The sequence below is a fragment of the Balaenoptera borealis genome, assembly GCF_965194805.1.
Source record: "Balaenoptera borealis genome assembly, chromosome: X".
In the NCBI taxonomy this organism is placed as follows: Eukaryota; Metazoa; Chordata; class Mammalia; order Artiodactyla; family Balaenopteridae; genus Balaenoptera; species Balaenoptera borealis.
This window is the reverse complement of record NC_138881.1, coordinates 92233580-92257395: the sequence shown is the minus strand read 5'-3', so window position 1 is coordinate 92257395 and position 23816 is coordinate 92233580. Positions and strand designations below refer to the sequence as shown.

The 23816-nt window shown below is 37.3% G+C and overlaps 1 protein-coding gene across 3 annotated transcripts in view; it reads right to left on the bottom strand.

Moving 5' to 3' along the window:
* The window catches only part of COL4A5 (collagen type IV alpha 5 chain), a 236266-nt gene that overhangs the window by 125962 nt on the left and 86488 nt on the right, over window positions 1-23816 (bottom strand). For all 3 annotated transcript variants that reach the window (XM_082376980.1, XM_082376978.1, XM_082376979.1), the window contains exon 2: window positions 1050-1109. In XM_082376980.1, coding sequence (XP_082233106.1) covers window positions 1050-1109 — 60 coding nt within the window. The remainder of the gene's footprint in view (window positions 1-1049; window positions 1110-23816) is intronic.

Genomic DNA, 23816 nt, shown 5'->3' with positions numbered 1-23816 from the left:
AGTAGCTTTACTATAAAACTACTCCCCTCAAGCTAATGTTATTCAAATAAGGTTCTGTATAACACTCTTCAATTATTATTAATAGGTGTTCCGTTAGAAGGAAGGAAAATGTGTTAAATGGTTAAATAGAGCTTGGAAATACAGCACTGCAAAACAAACAAATAGGTTTCTTTACTCCAGGACTTTTAAACACCTTTAGTATGCTAGTGTACCTTCTATATGCCTAAATGGAATATGCTCTTGAGATATTATCCCAAACTTTTTCATATATCATTAGTAATATTCAATAATTCATTCAAAAATATTCACTGAGCCCCAAAGAGTGAAGACTAGGGTACGATCACCTTCCTCCTAGTACAATTCCTTTTTGGCCACAATTCACTATCCCTTTTTAATCTTCTGTTTTCAGTGTCAGTCACTGATTCATAGTGGCTAGGTTTATGCTATTTAATCATCACCAATACTTACTCTGTAATCATCATATCTATATAATAGGGATGCTGCTGTGGGAAAAGTGAGATGAAAACAGAGATAGACCAATCATTAACTTAAATGGATTAGATAAAAATACATGAAACACATGAAATTGTATGGTAACTAGCACAGATTAGTAGCCTGATAAATGTTTGGTTCCTTAAGTGTTTTGCATTCTTTTGCCTATTAAGTCGTTGACTGCAACAAGATTCATCAGAGGTTGGCAGACTACAACTCTCAGGCCAAATTCAGTTAGATCCCTGTTTTGTATAGTCCAAGAGCCAATAATTTTTATACACTATTAAAAGGCTACTTTTAAAAAAGAAGAAAAATATGTGACAGAGGCCTTATGTGTCTCACAAAGGCTAAATTATTTACCATATGGATTTTTACAGAAAGTGTTTGCTGATCTCTGAGATACAGTCTAATCCTTACAGCAATCTAAAATAAGCAATAGAATAAAATTCGTTTTATTTAATTAGATGCTGAGGTACAAGCCCTGTTTTTTAAAAAAAATATTAAAATCACGATTTTATTGGTTTTCCAAGTTTTTGAAGGCTCATCTCATATCTTACCTTTTCTCCTTTTATACCACTACAGTCACACTTTGATCCTGGAGAACACCCATAGCAAGCCTATAAGGAAGAGAAAAAGGGAGGAAAATCATTAAATATGAACCTGAAAACCAGACTCTGACTTAGAGCTCAAATGAATTCAACAGTCCAAACTTGTAAAACAACTACCAGAAAAACATCTGAAAGGATATATACTAAATTGCAAACAATGGTTACCTCTGGGGAATCTTTCATCTCTTATTGTATACATTTCTGTTTGAACTTTTCAAAATGAGCAAATATAATACTTATAATTTTAAAGTGAAAAATGTCTTTTTAAAAATGAAAAAGAAATCCATACAACTGCCCTGTAATATGATTTTCAGCTCTAAGGAACTCATTTTCTCTACTAACATCACTTGTAAGAAATTACCTCTCAATCTATATTAGCAAAGACCTTGGCAACTAGCCAAAGATGCCTGCCACTTAAAGTCCCTTGCTTTTCTGCATTCATGAGCATGAAATAACATACTGGCTTTTACCACCTTTCTTTCCTTGCTTCCACTATTTCATCACTAGTAGCTCAGTCTCTAACAGCTCCAAGCTTTACCACAAAAGTTGTTCCCACAGACTAGGTGTCCTAAATAGCCACTCGTAACAACTTCATTCACTCGTATGAGGAACTGAGGTACTAGAGCCAGAAAAATATACTCCTCCAAAATAAGAACCTGTAGGACAAGAAGACAACAGATGATGTCTGCCATCCAGAACTATCCTTTACTCTGGCGTGAAGCTGAACTGCTTAGATAAACAAATAGTAATTAGTTTAACATATGTAAATAGCTCAGCATTTATGTACAATAAGGGGTTATGCTTCTCATCAAATCAGAGAAATTTTTATGTGATGTAAATACCAAATAATGTTTATCAATGTTCAGCCATGGGAGGCTATGAATTAAAATGTACCTTAGCCTCCTTCCCAACATTCCGTGCTTTCCTTTACTCCAATCACTACCAGAGTACCTCCCTCAATCCTTAACAAACTACTAACCTTGTCCTTCTGGTTAGAAATCCTAACCCACTCAGCTGCAACTAGACGTCACCCTCATGCTGAAACTCCTTTTCCTGATTATAACAGCAAACTACAGTGGCTTGATGTTGGGGGAAATCTCTCACGCACATTGCAAAAGACTGTTCCAATAAAAGATGTGAACTTGACATTTCTAATTGAAACTGTTATATAGGCACTATTTATTATACATAGGTGATTAGGTTATACACTCTGCTTTTAGTACTATATGTCAACTACATTAAGAGTTAAACAGACTTATTTTTATTTTTATTTTTTTAACATCTTTATTGGAGTATAATTGCTTTACAATGGTGTGTTAGTTTCTGCTTTATAACAAAATGAATCAGCTATACATATACATATGTTCCCATATCTCTTCCTTCCTGCATCTCCCTCCCATCCTCCCTATCCCACCCCTCTAGGTGGACACAAAGCACCGAGCTGATCTCCCTGTGCCATGCGGCTGTTTCCCACCAGCTATCTATTTTACATTTGGTAGTGTATATATGTCCATGCCACTCTCATACTTCGTCCTAGCTTACCCTTCACCCTCCCCATGTCCTCAAGTCCATTCTCTACGTCTGCGTCTTTATTCCTGTCCTGCCCCTAGGTTCTTCAGAACCATTTTTTTTTTTTTAGATTCCATATATATGTGTTAGCATACGGTATTTGTTTTTCTCTTTCTAACTTACTTCATTCTGTATGACAGACCCTAGGTCCATCCACCTCACTACAAATAACTCAATTTCGTTTCTTTTTATGGCTGAGAAATATTCCATGGTATATATGTGCCACATCTTTATCCATTCATCTGTCGATGGACACTTAGGTGGCTTCCATGTCCTGGCTATTGTAAATAGAGCTGCAATGAACATTGTGGTACATGACTCTTTTTGAATTATTGTTTTCTCAGGGTATATGCCCAAGAGTGGGATTGCTGAGTTGTATGGAAGTTCTATTTTTAGTTTTCTAAGGAACCTCCATACTGTTCTCCATAGTGGCTGTACCAATTTACATTTCCACCAACAGTGCAAGAGGGTTCCCTTTTCTCCACACCCTCTCCAGCATTTATTGTTTGTAGATTTTTGGATGATGGCCATTATGACCGGTGTGAGGTGATATCTCATTGTAGTTTTGATTTGCATTTCTCTAATGATTACTGATGTTGAGCATCCTTTCATTTGTTTGTTGGCAATCTATATACCTTCTTTGCAGAAATGTCTATTTAGGTCTTCTGCCCATTTTTAATTGGGTTGTTTGTTTTTTTGATATTGAGCTGCATGAGCTGCTCGTATATTTGCAGATTAATCCTTTGACAGTTGCTTCGTTTGCAAATATTTTCTCCCATTCTGAGGGTTGTCTTTTCATCTTGTTTATGGTTTCCTTTGCGGTGTAAAAGCTTTTAAGTTTCATTAGGTCCCATTTCTTTATTTTTGTTTTTATTTCCATTACTCTAGGAGGTGGGTCAAAACGGATCTTGCTGTGATTTATGTCATAGAGTGTTCTGCCTATGTTTTCCTCTAATAGTTTGATAGTGTCTGGCCTTACATTTAGGTCTTTAATCCATTTTGAGTTTATTTTTGTGTATGGTGTTAGGGAGTGTTCTAATTTCATTCTTTTACATGTAGCTGTCCAGTTTTCCCAGCACCACTTATTGAAAAGTCTATCTTCATTTTATTATCTTGCCTCCTTTAAAAAAATAAGGTGACCATATGTGCATGGGTTTATCTCTGGGATTTCTATCCTGTTGAATTGATCTATATTTCTGTTTTTGTGCCAGGACCATACTGTCTTGATTACTGTAGCTTTGTAGTATATAGTCTGAAGTCAGGGAGCCTGATTCCTCCAGGCCTGTTTTTCTTTCTCAAGATTGCTTTGGCTATTCAGGGTCTTTTGTATTTCCATACAAATTGTGAAATTTTTTGCTCTAGTTCTGTGAAAAATGCCATTGGTAGTTTCATAGGCATTGCACTGAATCTGTAGATTGCTTTGGGTAGTACAGACATTTTCACAATGTTGAATCTTCCAATCCAAGAACATGGTATATCTCTCCATCTGTTTGTATCATCTTTAATTTCTTTTAATAGTGTCTTATAGTTTTCTGCATAAAAGTCTTTTGTCTACTTAAATAGGATTATTCCTAGATATTTTATTCTTTTTGTTGCAATGGTAAATGGGAGTGTTTCCTTAGTTTCTCTTTCAGATTTTTCATCATTAGTGTATAGGAATGCAAGAGATTTCTGTGTATTAATTTTGTATTCTGCAACTTTACCAAATTCATTGATTAGCTCTAGTAGTTTTCTGGTAGCATCTTTAGGATTCTCTATGTATAGTATTATGTCATCTGCAAACAGTGACAGTTTTACTTCTTCTTTCCTGTTTGGATTCCTTTTATTTCTTTTTCTGCTCAGATTGCTGTGGTTAAAACTTTCACAACTATGTTGAATAATAGTGGTGAGAGTGGGCAACCATGTCTTTTTCCTGATCTTAGTGGAAATGGTTTCAGTTTTTCACCATTGAGAATGATGTTGGCTGTGGGTTTGTCATATATGGCCTTTATTATGTTCAGGTAAGTTCTCTCTATGCCTACTTTCTGGAGAGTTTTTATCATAAATGGGTGTTGAATTTTGTCAAAAGCTTTTTCTGCATCTATTGAGATGACCATATGGTTTTTCTCCTCCAATTTGTTAATATGGTTTATCACATTGATTGATTGCTGTATATTGAAGAATCCTTGCATTCCTGGGATAAACCCCACTTTATCATGGTGGATGATACTTTTAATGTGCTTCTGGATTCTGTTTGCTAGTATTTTGTTGACGATTTTTGCATCTATGTTCATCAGTGTTATTGGCCTGTAGTTTTCTTTTTCTGTGACAACTCTGTCTGGTGTTGGTATCAGGGTGATGATGGCCTCGTAGAGTGAGTTTGGGAGTGTTCCTCCCTCTGCTATATTTTGAAAGGGTTTGAGAAGCATAGGTGTTAGCTCTTCTCTAAATGTTTGAAAGAATTTGCCTGTGAAGCCATCTGGTCCTGGGTTTTGGTTTGTTGGGAGATTTTTAATCACAGTCCCAATTTCAGTGCTTGTGATTGGTCGGTTTATATTTTCTATTTTTTCCAGGTTCGGTCCCAGAAGGTTGTGCTTTTCTAAGAATTTGTCCATTTCTTTCAGGTTGTCCATTTCATTGGCATATATTGGTTGTAGTAATCTCTCATGATTCTTTGTATTTCTGCAGTGTCAGTTGTTACTTCTCCTTTTTCATTTCTAATTTTATTGATTTGAGTCTTCTCCCTTTTTTCCTTGATGAGTCTGGTTAACGATTTATCAATTTTGTTTATCTTCTCAAAGAACCAGCTTTTAGTTTTATTAATCTTTATTATTGTTTCCTTCATTTCCTTTTCATTTATTTCTGATCTGATCTTTATGATTTCTTTTCTTCTGCTAACTTTGTGTTATTTTTGTTCTTGTGTGTCTAATTGCTTTAGGTGTAAGGTTAGTATGCTTATTTGAGATTTTTCTTGTTTCTTGAGGTAGGACTGTATTGCTATAAACTTCCCTCTTAGAACTGCTTTTGCTGCATCCCACAGGTTTTGGGCCGTCGTGTTTTCATTGTCATTTGTTTCTAGGTATTTTCTGATTTCCTCTTTGATTTCTTCAGTGATCTCTTGGTTATTTGGTAGCGTATTGTTTAGCCTCCACGTGTTTGTATTTTTTATGGTTCTTTTTTCTGTAATTGATATCTAGTCTCACAGTGTTGTGGTCGGAAAAGATACTTGAAACAATTTCAATTTTCTTAAATTTACCGAAGCTTGATTTGTGACCCAAGATATGATCTATCCTGGAGAATGTTCCACGAGCACCTGAGAAGAGTGTATTCTGCTATTTTTGGATGGAATGCCCTATAAATATCAATTAAGTCCATCTTTTTTAATGTATCATTTAAAGCTTGTGCTTCCTCATTTATTTTCATTTTGATTGATCTGGCCATTGCTGAAAGTGGGGTGTTAAAGTCCCTTACTGTTATTGTGTTACTGTGAATTTCCCCTTTTATGGCTGTTAGCATTTGCTTTATGTATTGAGGTGCTCCTATGTTGGGTTCATAAATATTTACAACTGTTATATCTTCTTCTTGGATTGATCCCTTGATCATTATGTAGTGTCCTTCTTTGTCTCTTGTAACAGTCTTTAGTTTCTTTTGTCTCATATGAGAGTTGCTACTCCAGCTTTCTTTTGATTTCCATTTGCATAGTATATCTTTTTCAATTCCCTCACTTTCAGTCTGTATGTGTCCCTAGGTCTGAAGTGGGTCTCTTGTAGACAGCATATATACGGGTCTTGTTTTTGTTTCCATTCAGCCAGTCTATGTCTTTTGGTTGGAGCATTTAAACCACTTACATTTAAGGTAATTATCGATATGTATGTTCCTATTCCCATTTTCTTAAATGTTTTGGGTTTGTTATTGTAGGTGTTTTCCTTCTCTTGTGTTTCCTGCCTAGAGAAGTTCTTTTAGCATTTGCTGTAAAGCTGGTTTGGTGGTGCTGATTTCTCTTAGCTTTTGCTTGTTTGTCAAGGTTTTAATTTCTCTGTCGAATCTGAAGGAGATCCTTGCTGGGTAGAGTAATCTTGGTTGTAGGTTTTTTCCTTTCATCACTTTAAATATGTTCTGCCACTCCCTTCTGGCTTGTACAGTTTCTGCTGAAAGATCAGCTGTTAACCTTATGGGGATTCCCTTGTATGTTATTTGCTGTTTTTCCCTTGCTGCTTTTAGTATGTTTTCTTTGTATTTAATTTTTGATAGTTTGATTAATATGTGTCTTGGCATGTTTCTCCTTGGATTTATCCTGTATGGTACTCTCTGCACTTCCTGGACTTGACTATTTCCTTTCCCATGTTAGGGAAGTTTGCAACTATAATCTCTTCAAATATTTTCTCAGTCCCTTTCTTTTTCTCTTCTTCTTCTGGGACCCCTATAATTCAAATGTTGGTGCATTTAATGTTGTCCCAGAGGTCCCTGAGACTGTCCTCAATTCTTTTCATTCTTTTTTCTTTATTCTGCTCTGCAGTAGTTATTTCCACTATTTATATTCCAGGTCACTTGTCCGTTCTCCTGCCTCAGTTATTCTGCTATTGATTCCTTCTAGAAAATTTTTAATTTCATTTATTGTGTTGTTCATCATTGTTTGTTTGCTCTTTAGTTCTTCTAGGTCCTTGTTAAACGTTTCTTGTATTTTCTCCATTCTATTTCCAAGATTTTGGATCATCTTTACTATCATTTCTTTGAATTCTTTTTCAGGTAGACTGCCTTTTTCCTTTTCATTTATTTGGTCTGGTGGGTTTTTACCTTGCTCCTTCATCTGCTGAGTATTTCTCTGTCTTCTCATTTTGCTTAACTTACTGTGTTTGGGGTCTCCTTTTTGCAGGATGCAGGTTCGTACTTCCCATTGCATTTGGTGTCTGCCCCCAGTTGGTGAGGTTGGTTCAGTGGGTTGTGTAGGTTTCCTGGTGGAGGGGACTGGTGCCTGTGTTCTGGTGGATGAGGCTGGTCTTGTCTTTCTGGTGGTCAGGACCGCAGCCAGTAGTGTGTTTGTGGTGTCTGAGAACTTAGTATAATTTTAGGCAGCCTCTCTGCTAATGGGTGGGGTTGTGTTCCTGTCTTTCTAGTTGTTTTGCATGGGGTGTCCAGCACTGTAGCTTGCTGGTCATTGAGTAGAGCCGGGTCTTAGCATTGAGACGAGGATCTCTGGGAGAGCTATTGCCTATTGATATTATGTGGGGCCTGGAGGTCTCTGGTGGTCTAATGTCCTGGACTCGGCCCTCCCACCTCGGAGGCTCAGGCCTGACACCCGGCCAGAGCACTAAGACCTTCTCAGCCACATGGCTGATAGGAACTCTAAAGCTCAGATGCTCTCCTCAGAAAGTTCAAGATTCAGATTCCAACTATGGCACAGATAGCAGCCTACGGCAAGATCAATCCTCCCTTATGACCAAGACAACTTCTGGCTTCTTCACATCTTTGCTTGGAGATGTAGAAAATTCCTTTCCCATTCTCTCCTGTAGCCCGTTATGATGAGTCTTGGAAAGCAGATGAGTGGTTTATTACTGAGGATATTAAAGCACAGGAACCAACAGCCAGATGAAGAGATTCATAGGGTGAGGTCGAGAACAAAGAAACTTCAGTCCTCTTGGAGTTTGGAGCCCAGCACGGTGGCACATGGAGGCATTCTGCTTCACCAACCTGGAAGCTCTATACAGACTCTTAAGACTTACACATCAAACATGAAGTGAGTACTACTAGAGGCCAGAAAACCTGTTAGGTGCTAAAAATGAATAAGGCAAGACTCATTCCAACATACATAACTAATTCAACAAATACTTATTGATCACCTGTTATGTGCCAGCCATTTGGTTATGTTAGTTGCACGTAGAGATACAAAGACGGTACATCATTGCTCTCTAATGGGAAGGATAATCCCATACACAAAAATTACATCACAGTGTATCAGGAACAGAGGTTAATTTAAGGTATATAATAGTGTTTTGTACAAACATGAATTCTAGATTCCGAAGTAAAACTTATAAATTTTAGAAGATACTGATTCATGAGAATGGTTATACTCATGGAATTAGATTGTGCATATTATCAACACTCAATTACATGCATTAATGGAGGAGTAAAGGACAGCGATAATATAAAATGACTGTAAATCTAAGAACAATTAAAATTTGACTTTGAAGTGTATGTCTGCATTTTATACATAAATATATTTGCATAGTGTTTTGGTTTCGTAAGTAAAAGGTGGTGTAACATTCCATTTTCATCTTTCATTAAGAGTTTTTATGTAAGTACTGTATATTATCTGTATCTTACTTATAATATATATATAGTATTATATGTTATATATATATATAGTACTATGTGTTACCACTTATATGTGGAACCTGAAAAGTAAAAGAAACTAGTGAATATAACAAAAAAAGAAACAGACTCACAGATACAGAAAACAAATTAGTAGCTACCAGTGGAGAGAGAGAAGAGGTGAGGGGCAAGATAGAGATAGGGGATTAAGAGGTACCAGCTACTAAATATAAAATAACTAAGCTACAAGGATATATTGTACAGCAGAGGGAATATAGCCAATATTTTATAACTATAAATGGAGTAAAATCTTTAAAAATTGTGGATCACTAGGTTGTACATCTGAAACTTATATAATACTGTAAATCAACTGTATTACAATTAAAAAAATAAAAAAAGTTTTTAAAGGAGTTCCACCTTTTTAAAATACAAATTAAGTTCCTGAAAATAATGCAAAGCAACAGCCTAATAGGATTGATCAATATGGAGAAGATACTATGTAACCTGTCTTTATAAATGTATTTCTGACTTTTCAGTATCCAACAATATTCTCCAACTCCTAATATAATTTACAAAGAAACAATAAAATTTTACTCATACATGTCATTTTTGAAGTGATTTTACACAAAGTTTTTCTAAAAATTACTAATTTCATCTTTTTGCACTTCTTCATTACTTAACATGTAGTTATACTTTAGAGAGCTCACTATGTAAAACATTTGGTATCTACAGAAAAATTTGTTTGAATTCAACTTGAAAATTTAATTTATATTCTATTTATTCCCCCTAGGTTACGATAATGGCTCCGGTACTAAGTTCAAGAAAAAAAAAAGGTAACTGTAATACACAAACCAACCACTAGATGCCATTTTTCATACAGTTATAACCATGATGCCCACAAGGAAACAGCCCCAAGGTGACATCTGTTTAATGGAACAATTTGTTTTTTACCAACATCTATTAATACTGATTAGTTGCTTAATAAGCACCAAGCACAATATTAGGGCTATAAGATATACAAAAAAATGGGTGCTGCCTTTAAGGAACTTCCAATCTAGCAAAAAACAAACAAACAAACTAGGCCTACCAAACAAATGAAAATAATACTTAAATACAATGGAATAATGATATAGCAGACAATGGTAAGAGAAAGAACTCTAAGCTACAAGAAATACATCCTGATTTTACCTCAGGAATTGATTCATTAGATGACTATGGATAAGTCATTCCTATACCTTAGTGCTCAGTTTTCTCCTTGGTAAAATTGTATAGACAATATGATATCTTCAGGTAGCGTCCAGCTTTTACAGGCTGTGATTCAGTGGGATTTCCCAAGTGAAAACGAGTTTTATAATCAATAATTGTTATCAAACTTAAGAGAGTTCCCTTGAACTTGGGAGTATTCATAATGGCTCTGTAGAGAACATAAATAACTCCACTTCAATTTCTAAAAATGGGCAGAAATATATCTAGAGGAAAAAGTGGTCATGCTAAGCAATAAAATTAAAATACAAATTTTTTGTGAACAAAGAGTCAGGCAAAACAAACATTAAGTACCTCAGTCTAAAGGACTTCTTAAGTACATATGGAAAAAGTACAGTAGGAGATAAGTCCCCCCAAAAAACTTTCAAAAACTGTGGAAAAACTTATTTAATTCTACAAAGTCATTGAACACTGTTGAAGCAAGAAAACTGGTGCAACTATAGTAATGTTGTATACTTCTTAGTGAGGGAGAAAATAATAAAAAGTATGAAAATTTTTTTATTATCATGTAGTAAAACACATCATGAGGATACAATAATTAAAACAGTATGGTATTGCTCAATGAATAGGCAGCTCAATAAACCAAAATACAATGGCCAGAAACAGATCTACATAAACACACACACACACACCTACTATAAATATAAGTTGGCATATGAAATAGATATGAAAAGATTGTATTGTTCAACATATGATACTAGGACAAGTACAGAAAACAATAAATTTAGATCTCAGGCTCCTACAATAAAAAATACTAGATATAGGACTAAAAGTACAAATAAAAGCAAACTTCTGTATGCATTAGGATCACTTACAGAACCTCACAAAAATTCAGATACTACAACCCCCATCCTAAAGATTTTGTTTCAGGAAGCTTGAGGTTGGCTACCAGAATCTGAAATTTTAATAAACATCTCTAGGTGATTCTGATTCACGTGTTCTAAGATATATACTACAAAATAATGGCATAGGGAAATAATACCCCAATATCCCTACTCAAACTAAAAGCAGTTATTTTACTTTGTGGGTAGAAGGAGATGGACAGTGCTTACACATAAATTGTTCCTGCTAGAATGATTATTATTCATTTTTAATATGAAAACTTCATAAGAAAATCTGGTGATATACACATTTTCAGCAGTAAAATGAAACATACATTCTTAAGTGATTCTATCATATCCAACCTGCCACTAAGGGATTATAAGCATGAGATAAATGTATTGAAGATTTTAGGGTAAAAGGGTTGTAAAATAATAAAAATGATAACCAACATTTTAATAGCGCTTTACAATTTACAAATGATATGATATATATCACATTTGGTCGTCTCAGTAATATTGCTGGGATGTATGCAGCTATACTTACCTATGGTATCAGATGCAGAAATGGGGATTTAGAGAGCTTAAATAACTTGATATAGGACCACATAGTAAGCTAACACTTGAACTCAGATTTTTGTCTTTTGCCTCCAAATGCTATGTTCCTTCCACTACTAACTCTGGAAGAAAGTATCCAAAATTTCCAAAAAATTAGTGGTCCAGAATGATGGAATTATAAACATGAGTAACATAATAAAATCATTGGATTTTATGTTATAATTTATTTCTGGGCATTATGAAAACTTCCAACAGCATTTAAAATGATTTACTTTCAGATAAATGAGTTAACCACAACTATGGGTTCACTGAGAAAAGAAAATTGAGAAGTAAAATAAACCTTGATTTTGTAGCAAGATTTTTATAGACTGGCTATTGAAAGCACTGTGGCTTTCCATTCTACCAGGCCTGTACAGACATATCCTGAGTTTCAACATCTTTCTTAGGATTTCAGTAAAGCGGTTCCATAAATGTAAAGAGGTTAGCACAAGTTGAACTTATCTGAGTTATTTGTGGCCTTGGAAGAGTTCTAACATCACAGATAAGAGAAACAAGCAGAAAGACCACAGTACCATGATAATAAGAATAAGAACTTCAGAGTTCTGCTGAGCATAAATATGTCTGGAATGTCTCCTATGAAGCAGTCAAAACCTGTATTCTAAGTGCATTTAAGACTCAGTGCGTCCAATTCCAGGGCCCTACGCCAGTGTAAAAATGCACTAATATACCCTAGGCCTCCCCGTTGGCTGCTGGCAGGAAGGTAAGAAGCAGAAATTGTTTTTTGCCCTTACACTGAGTAGACCAACATTTCCTGTGCATTTCTAACAGAATTACTGGCTGATCACCGCAGCAGCTGGTATTCATGGTAGGAGGAGCTAATATGATCTTTATTTCACAGGCAGCAAAGCAGGAAACCCTGCTACCACTTTCAGTAAAGCAAGTGTTCGCATGAAAACCTCCATGGTATTCTCCAACACAGAGATCAGAAAACCCTAGTTTAGCACAATCACAAAAAGCAGGCATGCTTCAGTTCTGGCTGTTTCACTTATAATCAGCAGGGAAAAAAATCAATGCCTTCTTAATAGTGTTCTTGATTTTGGGACACTGATTACATAAAGTCACATATCAAAGGTGAGAAACAGTATACCACCGTCACCGCAGCCACCCCTCCCAAGTCACAAAAGCTCCAGCTCCATCTGATAGGCTGGTAATTGTCAAGTCAATATTTAGAAAACTTACAACTTCCTCTAACATTAAAGCTGGCAGTACTTTTTCAATATTTGTCACTCAGAGTATTTACAAAGTAGCTTCAATTTATATACTACTCAAAATCTATTGTCACTTTGTGCTCTTGTCATGACAAAAATCTGTCTTTACTTAGCCCTGTCTTAGAGAGATCGGTGGAAGTGTAGGTGAGAGAGATGATTTGACAAACAGATCTGGGAGATGAAGACGGAAAATCCTTTACAGGCAGAAAGAGTCCACACATACCCTACATACATAGAGTCAATCTATGAGCTTTTATTTTAATAAAAATTGCAACAACCTTGCAATTTGCTATTTAATCAAGTTTGTTAACATGATATTGTACCTGATTTCCATCATCAGTCCATTTCTTAGGAACAAATACTACTGTTGGGTGAAAAGCTTTAAGAACCATACATAAACTAGCAAAACAATTTTAGAAATCAAAGTCTACCTGGCTAGTCATCTATAAGTATAATTGAAGGCAAAGCTGAATTTGAAACAAAAAGAATAAATACTACATAACAGAAAATCATAAAAAGAAATTCAAATGGTACATCTGGTAGAGCTACACATATGTGAGTAGACAAAATCAGAACAGAACGTACGCTATCTTGGCTTGTGGCTAGATGTTTGAAAATGGAATGTCTCCTTATTCTTGAGGGAATACCGACCACATTCCTAGTTACTAACCCTCTGTAATATGTAGACAAACCACGAGATGGGTTGTATTCAATTCAATTCCATAAACATTTATTGCATGATTTACTACCTCAGAAAGCAATGATAACTGCTGAGGATGGGGAAAGATGGCACAAAGGTGAATACAGTACACAAAATCTGCCTTCAAACACCTGGCAATTTAGCTGGAGAAACACACAGGCAAATCAATTATTATAATATAATAAAAACAATAGGAAATAAAAATGCTATGATGGAAGTATAAAACAAAGTGCTATGTGAGAAAAGATAAAGGATTAATTCTAATTAGGAAAAAGTCATGACAAAAGAACAAATCAACAGGCATTTTCTATAGCAGATTTTAAGGGAAAATAATGCGGACAACTATTCACAGACCTACTCTGTGCAAAACAGTAGCCACTAGCCACCTATGCCTACTGAACACTTGAAATATGGCTAGTCCAAAGTGAAATGTGCTATAAATGTAAAATATACACCAGCTTTCAAAGAGTATAAATATCTCCCTAATAAATTATATATTACATGATGAAATGATAACATTTTTGGATATAGTGAGTTAAACGACATGTTACGAAGGTTCATTTCATCTGTTTTTTATGCTTTGTTAAGGTCATTTGTAGAAAAATTTAAATTATGGGTCACATGCCTTATACTTCATTTCAATAAAGCTGATCTAGAAAACAAAAATGACAATTGTGATCATTACCAGCAAGATATATTTGGGCTATAAGACAGAGAACCAAGAAAAAAAGAATAATGAAGAGTGGGTAGGAAAAACTATCTTATAATAAGAGGAAATATTAAAAACATGATAATGAATATAAAAAACCTTCTCATCACCTGGGTAATACAAAAATTTCTGTGCAGCTTCCTTTTCCGTTACAATGGTAGTCCTAAATCTGACTGCCTTGTCCCCAATCCAGACCAATTAAATCTAATGTGCACCCAAGGCTGAGAACCACTAAGTTTAAAAAATTGGGAAGACTCATAGTCTTCAAAAGGTGGTTGAAGTCAGATTATTTCCAACCAAAGCATTCTGCTCTTTAAGCCTGAAGAGCACAGTTGAGTTGATTGACATTTGGCAGTAAAAGGAACCTAAGGAAGAAAAACTGTAATGCCAGATTGGGGTTGTTAATAGTAAGGGAAGAGAAGGCTGAGCTCAGGCAACCACAAACCCTGTAAGCTAAAAAGCAGATTTCTGAAAGTTCAAAATTATAACTGTGATTTCATGACCAAAGACTCTAATAGCATAGTGATTATGGGCAATGCTAAAAAGTAAAATTCTATCATACAAGTATGAGAATTCAATGACAAAGAAAATAGAGCCATGTGAATAAACCAGAGGTACAACACAGGGAACACTCTGACTAAATTAGATTTTTAAAATGTGAAAAGATAGAAAAAGGAGAAAAAGAAATGAAGAAAGGCACAAATGAGTAACATAAACCTGTAGGAACAATCACAGGAAAGATAAAAACATAAAAGGGACCAAACTCATGGGGGAAAAAATGCTTAGAAAAACAAAAGTAGCAAACAGAGACGTGGTTAGTGTGCTATTTGGGAAACATTTGGTTTCCTTCATCTCCAACAAGAAAGGTGGTCTTCAAACTGGACAGAAGAGAAGTTGAGACCCTAACTAAAGGGCAGGCAATGTCATTAACTGCTGAATGTATTCACGTTTCCAGGTTCAAATAAATTATGCACTAAGCTAATGCAAGCTTTCTCATAACCACTTTTAGGAAAATCTTTAAATGTATGGAAAGCAGTAAAGATGTTTGGATGACTCAAATTGGAAAATTTTCAGTATTGTTAAAAAGAGAAGAATTAGAGGAACTACAGAAAAGTTAATATGACATAAATACCAGGTGAAATAAGAGAATAGTTTTTTAGATAAGGGAAATGGAATACCATAGTGACTTTAATTTCAGCAAGGTGTTTAACACAATATACTTATAGATAAAATGGCAAAATGTGGCTGGATGAAATTATGATTCAGTCACATGAGTTCCCTAAAGTCCTTTCCATAGACCACAAGGTGGTCCCACAATATCTGACTCCCCTCCTACCTTTCAGACCTTATTTCTCACACTATCCTATTGTCTATCTAACCTTTTTGCCCTGCCTCAAACATGTTGAAGAGTGTTCATGCTTTAGGGTTTTTGCTTTTGCTGTTGCCTTTGACTGGAATGAACCAATCCCAGATATCCACATACCTGGCTCATTCATTCATTTCATTCAGGTTTCAGCTCAAATATTATCCCTACAAAGAGTTCTGCCATGATCATTCTATCTAAAAAAGCAAAACCATCATTCTCTATTTCTTATTTTTCTTCATAGTACTTATGACTCACTATGTGGTTGGGTGTGGGGGTGTGTGTGTGTATACTCTGTCTCCACACTAGAATGTAACCATGAAGACAATGAGTTTATTCTGTTTACTAGTAGATCCCAGTATCTGAAACAGTGCTATTTATCTTCTCCCTCTTCTACTAGCCATTCTAAATCCCTCTCATCATTAGCTTTCCCTCTATGGGTCTTGGTGTGACTTAAATATTCATTCCTGAGGGAATTAATCCATTGGTAATGATCCATCTGTCATGTCAGAGTTGTTCCAGGTGTCCATTCACAGTTTAAATGGGGCAAGGAGACATTAAGTAGATCCCCTGGGTTTCACCTGTATTCTTCCCTGATCCCACATGTGTAAAAGCAGCCCAACCTCCTCCTTATTAGAATCAATAATCCCTGCCAAGATGGAAGCCCCAAGGCTAACTGCAAGAATGGTAGACCATGGTTCATTGAACTAACCTCTGTCTTCTAAGTTTCCCCTCAAGAAGACAGGATCATGGGCACCATGCATGGACAAACTGCTCCCCAAATCTGCATGGGGAAGTGGATGTATGCAGCACAGGGAATGTGGGGGCTATGGAAATGTGCCACTCAAATATACTGCAGGGATCATGGTGGATTTACAGTCCAAGTTGCCATCCCTCTAGACCACCATCATGCTCAGAACAAGGTCATGCTTCACTCAGGCTGCTCCAAGACAATGACTGAGCATAGCAGGAATGCTATTACAGACCCATTCTTGTAGGACAAGGGACTCCACCAACAGGTGACTTTGGCTCAAGGACTCTCCATTGGCCTGGGCAAAACTTTGTTAGAACTGCACCACAGTCCGGCACACTTCCTTCCACTTGTCCTTTCATAGCTGTCAGACCTGCAATACAATCTGAAGGTACACCCTGCCTATTACTGCTTCTCTGCAGTTTATGATACCTCTTTGAACAAGCCAAGTTATTAAAACTGAGTTGCCTACCGAAGGCTCTAACATGCTCAGAAAAAAATGATGACAGGGGCTTCCCTGGTGGCGCAGTGGTTGAGAGTCTGCCTGCCAATGCAGGGGACACGGGTTCGAGCCCTGGTCTGGGAGGATACCATATGCCGTGGAGCAACTAAGCCCGTGAGCCACAGCTACTGAGCCTGCACGTCTGGAGCCCCTGCTCCACAACGGGAGAGGCCGCGACAGTGAGAGGCCCACGCAACGCGATGAAGAGCGGCCCCTGCTCGCCGCAACTGGAGAAAGCCCTTGCGTAGAAACGAAGACCCAACACAGCCAAAAATAAATAAATTAATTAATTTTAAAAAATTCTATGAAAAATGATGACAATTCTATAAAAAAATTGGTAAGACTGTCAGATAAAATCTGTAATGAAATCCATAAAAATTGTTAATCACCACTTCAAAAAGACTTTCATGATTAATAAGAGGAAGTAAATAAGCTTAAGTACATGTGAGTAAATAGTAAAGTGCTACTTATCCATTTAATTCAGTCTAGTTTCTTGAACACACAGTAAATGAGATGGTTAGTTCCCTTCAATTGTTTATATCTACTTCAATACCACATCTGTTATTTATATCATTGAGATAATTACTATTAAAGAGTGTGAAGTCTTCATTTTCATTACAATTCAATTTAAGCAGCCAAACGATTAATGTTATACCTAAAACAAACATGATGTTATCATCTACAAAGCTATCACTAAATATAACATTTACAGTATCATCTCCATGGGTACAGCTGACTGGTCAAAACAGCCATGAATGTATTTTTTATCAAAAGTAAGCCTTCTTCCTTATCCTTTCAAATGGGGGGAAATTAAGTCATACAATGAAGAATTCCATCACTGTAACAGAGACCAGGCAACAGAAATGACAACTTAAGAAACTGATAACCCACCCACACAAAAGTGGGTGGGTTATAGTCCCATTTCAGGGAAGAGTACGCAGTTCAGACGTGCATCAAACCCTTTTCAGAAGAAGATGGTATGAACATTAGAAGCTACCTTTTATTGAGCACTTACTTCATCGGAACTATTGTGTTAAGTGCTTTACATGCATTATATCTCAATCATCACAGCAATTGTGGGTGGCAGTAATAGTGATTTTCATTTTAGAGATGACGAAACTGGTAGCAAAAATGTTTGTAACTTGTCCAAATTCACACAGTAAATGGTAGAGCCAAGAATCCCACCAATATCTGTGATTCCAGAACCAGCATGAAAAATCACTAAACTGGAGAGAGGAGAAGATGGGGGAAGAGTAAGACACGGAGATCACCTTCCTCCCCATAGATACATCAGAAATACATCTACACGTGGAACTGCTCCTATAGAACACCCACTGAACGCTGGCAGAAGACCTCAGACCTCCCAAAAGGCAAGAAACTCCCCACGCACCTGGGTAGGGCAAAAGAAAAAAGAAAAAACAGAGACAAAAGAATAGGGACGGGTCCTGCACCAGTGGGAGGGAGCCGTGAAGAAGGAAAGGTTTCCACACAGTAGGAAGCCCCTTCGCGGGCAGAGACTGTGGGTGGTGGAGGGGGGAAGCTTTGGAGCCACGGAGGAGAGTGCAGCAACAGGGGTGCGGAGGGCAAAGCGGAGAGATTCCCGCACAGAGGAGCGGTGCCGACCAGCACTCACCAGCCCGAGAGGCTTGTCTGCTCACCTGCCGGGGCGGGCGGGGGCTGGGAGCTGAGGCTCGGGCTTCTGTCGGATCCCAGGGAGAGGACTGGGGTTGGCGGCGTGAACACAGCCTGAAGGGGTTAGTGCACCACAGCTAGCCGGGAGGGAGTCTAGGAAAGGCTGGAACTGCCGAAGAGGCAAGAGACTCTTTCTTGCCTCTTTGTTTCCTGGTGTGCGAGGAGAGGGGATTAAGAGCGCTGCTTAAAGGAGCTCCAGAGATGGGCGCGAGCCGCGGCTATCAGCGCGGACCCCAGAGACGGGCATGAGATGCTAAGGCTGCTGCTGCCACCACCAAGAAGCCCGTGTGCAAGCACAGGTCACTCTCCACACTGCTCCTCCCGGGAGCCTATGCAGCCCGCCACTGCCAGGGTCCCGTGATCCAGGGACAACTTCCCCAAGAGAATGCACGGCGCGCCTCAGGCTGCTGCAACATCACACTGGCCTCTGCCACCGCAGGCTCGCCCCACATCCTACCCCTACCTCCCCCCCCGCCTGAGTGAGCCAGAGCCCCGGAATCAGCTGCTCCTTTAACCCCGTCCTACCTGAGCAAAGAACAGATGCCCTCAGGCAACCTACACGCAGAGGCGGGTCCAAATCCAAAGCTGAACCCCGGGAGCTGTGCGAACAAAGAAGAGAAAGGGAAATTTCTCCCAGCAGCCTCAGAAGCAGCGGATTAAAGCTCCACAATCAACTTGATGTACCCTGCATCTGTGGAATACCTGAATAGACAACGAATCATCCCAAATTGAGGAGGCGGACTTTGGGAGCAAGATATATTATTTTTTCCCCTTTTCCTCTTTTTCTGAGTGTGTATGCTTCTGTGTGAGATTTTTTCTGTATAGCTTTGCTTTCACCATTTGTCCTAGGGTTCTGTCCGTCCGTTTTTTTTTTTTTACTTTAAAAAAATTTTTTTCTTAATAATTATTTTTTATTTTTTATTTTAGTAACTTTATTTCATTTTATCTTACTTTATTTTATTTTATTTTATCCTCTATCTTTATTTTTTCTCCCTTTTATTCTGAGCCATGTGGATGAAAGGCTCTTGCTGCTCCAGCCAGGCATCAGGGCTGTGCCTCTGAGGTGGGAGAGCCAACTTCAGGACACTGGTCCACAACAGACCTCCCAGCTCCATGTAATACCAAATGGCGAAAATCTCCCAGAGATCTCCATCTCAACACCAAGACCCAGCTTCACTCAACAACCAGCAAGCTACAGTGCTGGACACCCTATGCCAAAAAACTAGCAAGACAGGAACATAGCTCCATCCATTAGCAGAGAGGCTGCCTAAAATCATAATAAGGACACAGACACCCCAAAACATACCACCAGATGTGGACCTGCCCACCGGAAAGACAAGATCCAGCCTCATCCACCAGAACACAGGCACTAGTCCCCTCCACCAGGAAGCCTACACAACCCACTGAACCAACCTTAGCCACTGGGGACAGACACCAAAAACAACGGAAACTACGAACCTGCAGCCTGCAAAAAGGAGACCCCAAACACAGTAAGATAAGCAAAATGAGAAGACAAAAAAACACACAGCAGATGAAGAAGCAAGGTAAAAACACACCAGACCTAACAAATGAAGAGGAAATATGCAGTCTACCTGAAAAAGAATTCAGAATAATGATAGTAAAGATGACCCAAAATCTTGGAAATAGAATAGACAAAATGCAAGAAACATTTAACAAGGACCTACAAGAACTAAAGAGGAAACAAGCAATGATGAACAACACAATAAATGAAATTAAAAATAATCTAGAAGGATCAATAGCAGAATAACTGAGGCAGAAGAATGGATAAGTGACCCGGAGGATAACATAGTGGAAATAACTACTGCACAGCAGAATAAAGAAAAAGGAATGAAAAGGAACTGAGGACAGTCTCAGAGACCTCTGGGACATTAAATGCACCAACATTAGAATTATAGGGGTCCCAGAAGAAGAAGAGAAAAAGAAAGGGACTGAGAAAATATTTGAAGAGATTATAGTTGAAAATTTCCCTAATATGGGAAAGGAAATAGTTAATCAAGTCCTGGAAGCACAGAGTCCCATACAGGATAAATCCAAGGAGAAACACGCCAAGACACATATTAATCTAACTGAAAGAAATTAAATATAAAGAAAACATATTAAAAGCAGCAAGGGAAAAACAACAAATAACACACAAGGGAATCCCCATAAAGTTAACAGCTGATCTTTCAGCAGAAACTCTGCAAGCCAGAAGGGAGTGCAAGAACATATTTAAAGTGATGAAGGAGAAAAACCTACAACCAAGATTACTCTACCCAGCAAGGATCTCATTCAGATTTGATGGAGAAATTAAAAACTTTACAGACAAGCAAAAGCTGAGAGAGTTCAGCACCACCAAACCAGGTTTACAACAAATGCTAAAGGAACTTCTCTAGGCAAGAAGCACAAGAGAAGGAAAACACCTACAATAACAAACCAAAAACATTTAAGAAAATGGGAATAAAAACATACATATCGATAATTACCTTAAATGTAAATGGATTAAATGCTCCCACCAAAAGACACAGACTGGCTGAATGGATACAAAAACAAGACCCGTATATATGCTGTCTACAAGAGACCCACTTCAGACCTAGGGACACATACAGACTGAAAGTGAGGGGACGGAAAAAGATATTCCATGCAAATGGAAATCAAAAGAAAGCTGGAGTAGCAATTCTCATATCAGACAAAATAGACTTTAAAATAAAGACTATTACAAGAGATAAAGAAGGACACTACATAATGATCAAGGGATCAATCCAAGAAGAAGATATAACAATTGTAAATATTTATGCACCCAACATAGGAGCACCTCAATACATAAGGCAAACACTAACAGCCATAAAAGGGGAAATCGACACTAACACAATCATAGTAGGGGACTTTAACACCCCACTTTCACCAATGGACAGATCATCCAAAATGAAAATAAATAAGGAAACACAAGCTTTAAATGATACATTAAACAAGATGGACTTAATTGATATTTATAGGACATTCCATCCAAAACCAACAGAATACACATTTTTCTCAAGTGCTCATGGAACATTCTCCAGGATAGATCATATCTTGGGTCACATATCAAGCCTTGGTAAATTTAAGAAAATTGAAATCGTATCAAGTATCTTTTCCGACCACAACACTATGAGACTAGATATCAATTACAGGAAAAGATCTGTAAAAAATACAAACACATGGAGGCTACACAATACACTACTTAATAACGAAGTGATCACTGAAGAAATCAAAGGGAAAATCAAAAAATACCTAGAAACAAATGACAATGGAGACACGACGACCCAAAACCTATGGGATGCAGCAAAAGCAATTCTAAGAGGGAAGTTTATAGCAATACAATCCTACCTTAAGAAACAGAAAACATCTCAAATAATCAACCTAACCTTGAACCTAAAGTAAATAGAGAAAGAAGAACAAAAAAACCCCAAAGTTAGCAGAAGGAAAGAAATCATAAAGATCAGATCAGAAATAAATGAAAAAGAAATGAAGGAAACGATAGCAAAGATCAATAAAACTACAAGCTGGTTCTTTGAGAAGATAAACAAAATTGATAAACCATTAGCCAGACTCATCAAGGAAAAAAGGGAAAAGACTCAAATCAATAGAATTAGAAATGAAAAAGGAGAAGTAACAACTGACACTGCAGAAATACAAACCATCATGAGAGATTACTACAAGTAACTCTATGCCAATAAAATAGACAACCTGGAAGAAATGGACAAATTCTTAGAAATGCACAACCTGCCAAGACTGAACCAGGAAGAAATAGAAAATATGAACAGACCAATCACAAGCACTGAAATGGAAACTGTGATTAAAAATCTTCCAACAAACAAAAGCCCAGGACCAGATGGCTTCACAGGTGAATTCTATCAAACATTTAGAGAAGAGCTAACACCTATCCTTCTCAAACTCTTCCAGAAAACTGCAGAGGGAGGAACACTCCCAAATTCATTCCACGAGACGACCATCACCCTGATATCAGAACCAGACAAAGATGTCACAAAGAAAGAAAACTACAGGCCAATATCACTGATGAACATAGATGCAAAAATCCTCAACAAAATACTAGCAAACATAATCCAACAGCACATTAAAAGGATCATACACCATGATTAAGTGGGGTTTATTCCAGGAATGCAAGGATTCTTCAATATATGCAAAGCAATCAACGTGATACACCATATTAACAAATTGAAGGAGAAAAACCATATGATCATCTCAATACATGCAGAGAAAGCTTTCAACAAAATTCAACACCCATTTATGATAAAAGCCCTGCAGAAAGTAGGCACAGAGGGAACTTTCCTCAACATAATAAAGGCCATATATGACAAACCCACAGCCAACATCATTCTCAATGGTGAAAAACTGAAACCATTTCCTCTACGATCAGGAACAAGACAAGGTTCCCCACTCTCACCACTATTATTCAACATAGTCTTGGAAGTTTTAGCCACAGCAATCAGAGAAGAAAAAGAAATAAAAGGAATCCAAATCAGAAAAGAAGAAGTAAAGCTGTCACTGTTTGCAGATGATATGATACTATACATAGAGAATCCTAAAGATGCTACCAGAAAACGACTAGAGCTAATCAATGAATTTGGTAAAGTAGCAGGATACAAAATTAGTGCACAGAAATCTCTTGCATTCTTATACACTAATAATGAAAAATCTCAAAGTGAAATTAAGAAAACACTCCCATTTACCATTGCAACAAAAAAATAAAATATCTAGGAATAAACCTACCTAAGGAGACAAAAGACCTGTATGCAGAAAATTATAGGACACTGATGAAAGAAATTAAAGATGATACAAATAGATGGAGAGATATACCATGTTCTTGGACTGGAAGAATCAACATTGTGAAAATGACTATACTACCCAAAGCAATCTACAGATTCAATGCAATCCCTATCAAACTACCACTGGCATTTTTCACAGAACTAGAACAAAAAATTTCACAATTTGTATGGAAACACAAAAGACCCCGAATAGCCAAAGCAATCTTGAGAAAGAAAAATGGAGCTGGAGGAATCAGGCTTCCTGACTTCAGACTATACTACAAAGTTACAGTCATCAAGACAGTATGGTACTGGCACAAAAACAGAAATATAGATGAATGGAACAGGATAGAAAGCCCAGAGATAAACCCATGCACATATGGTCACCTTATCTTTGATAAAGGAGGCAAGCATATACAGTGGAGAAAAGACA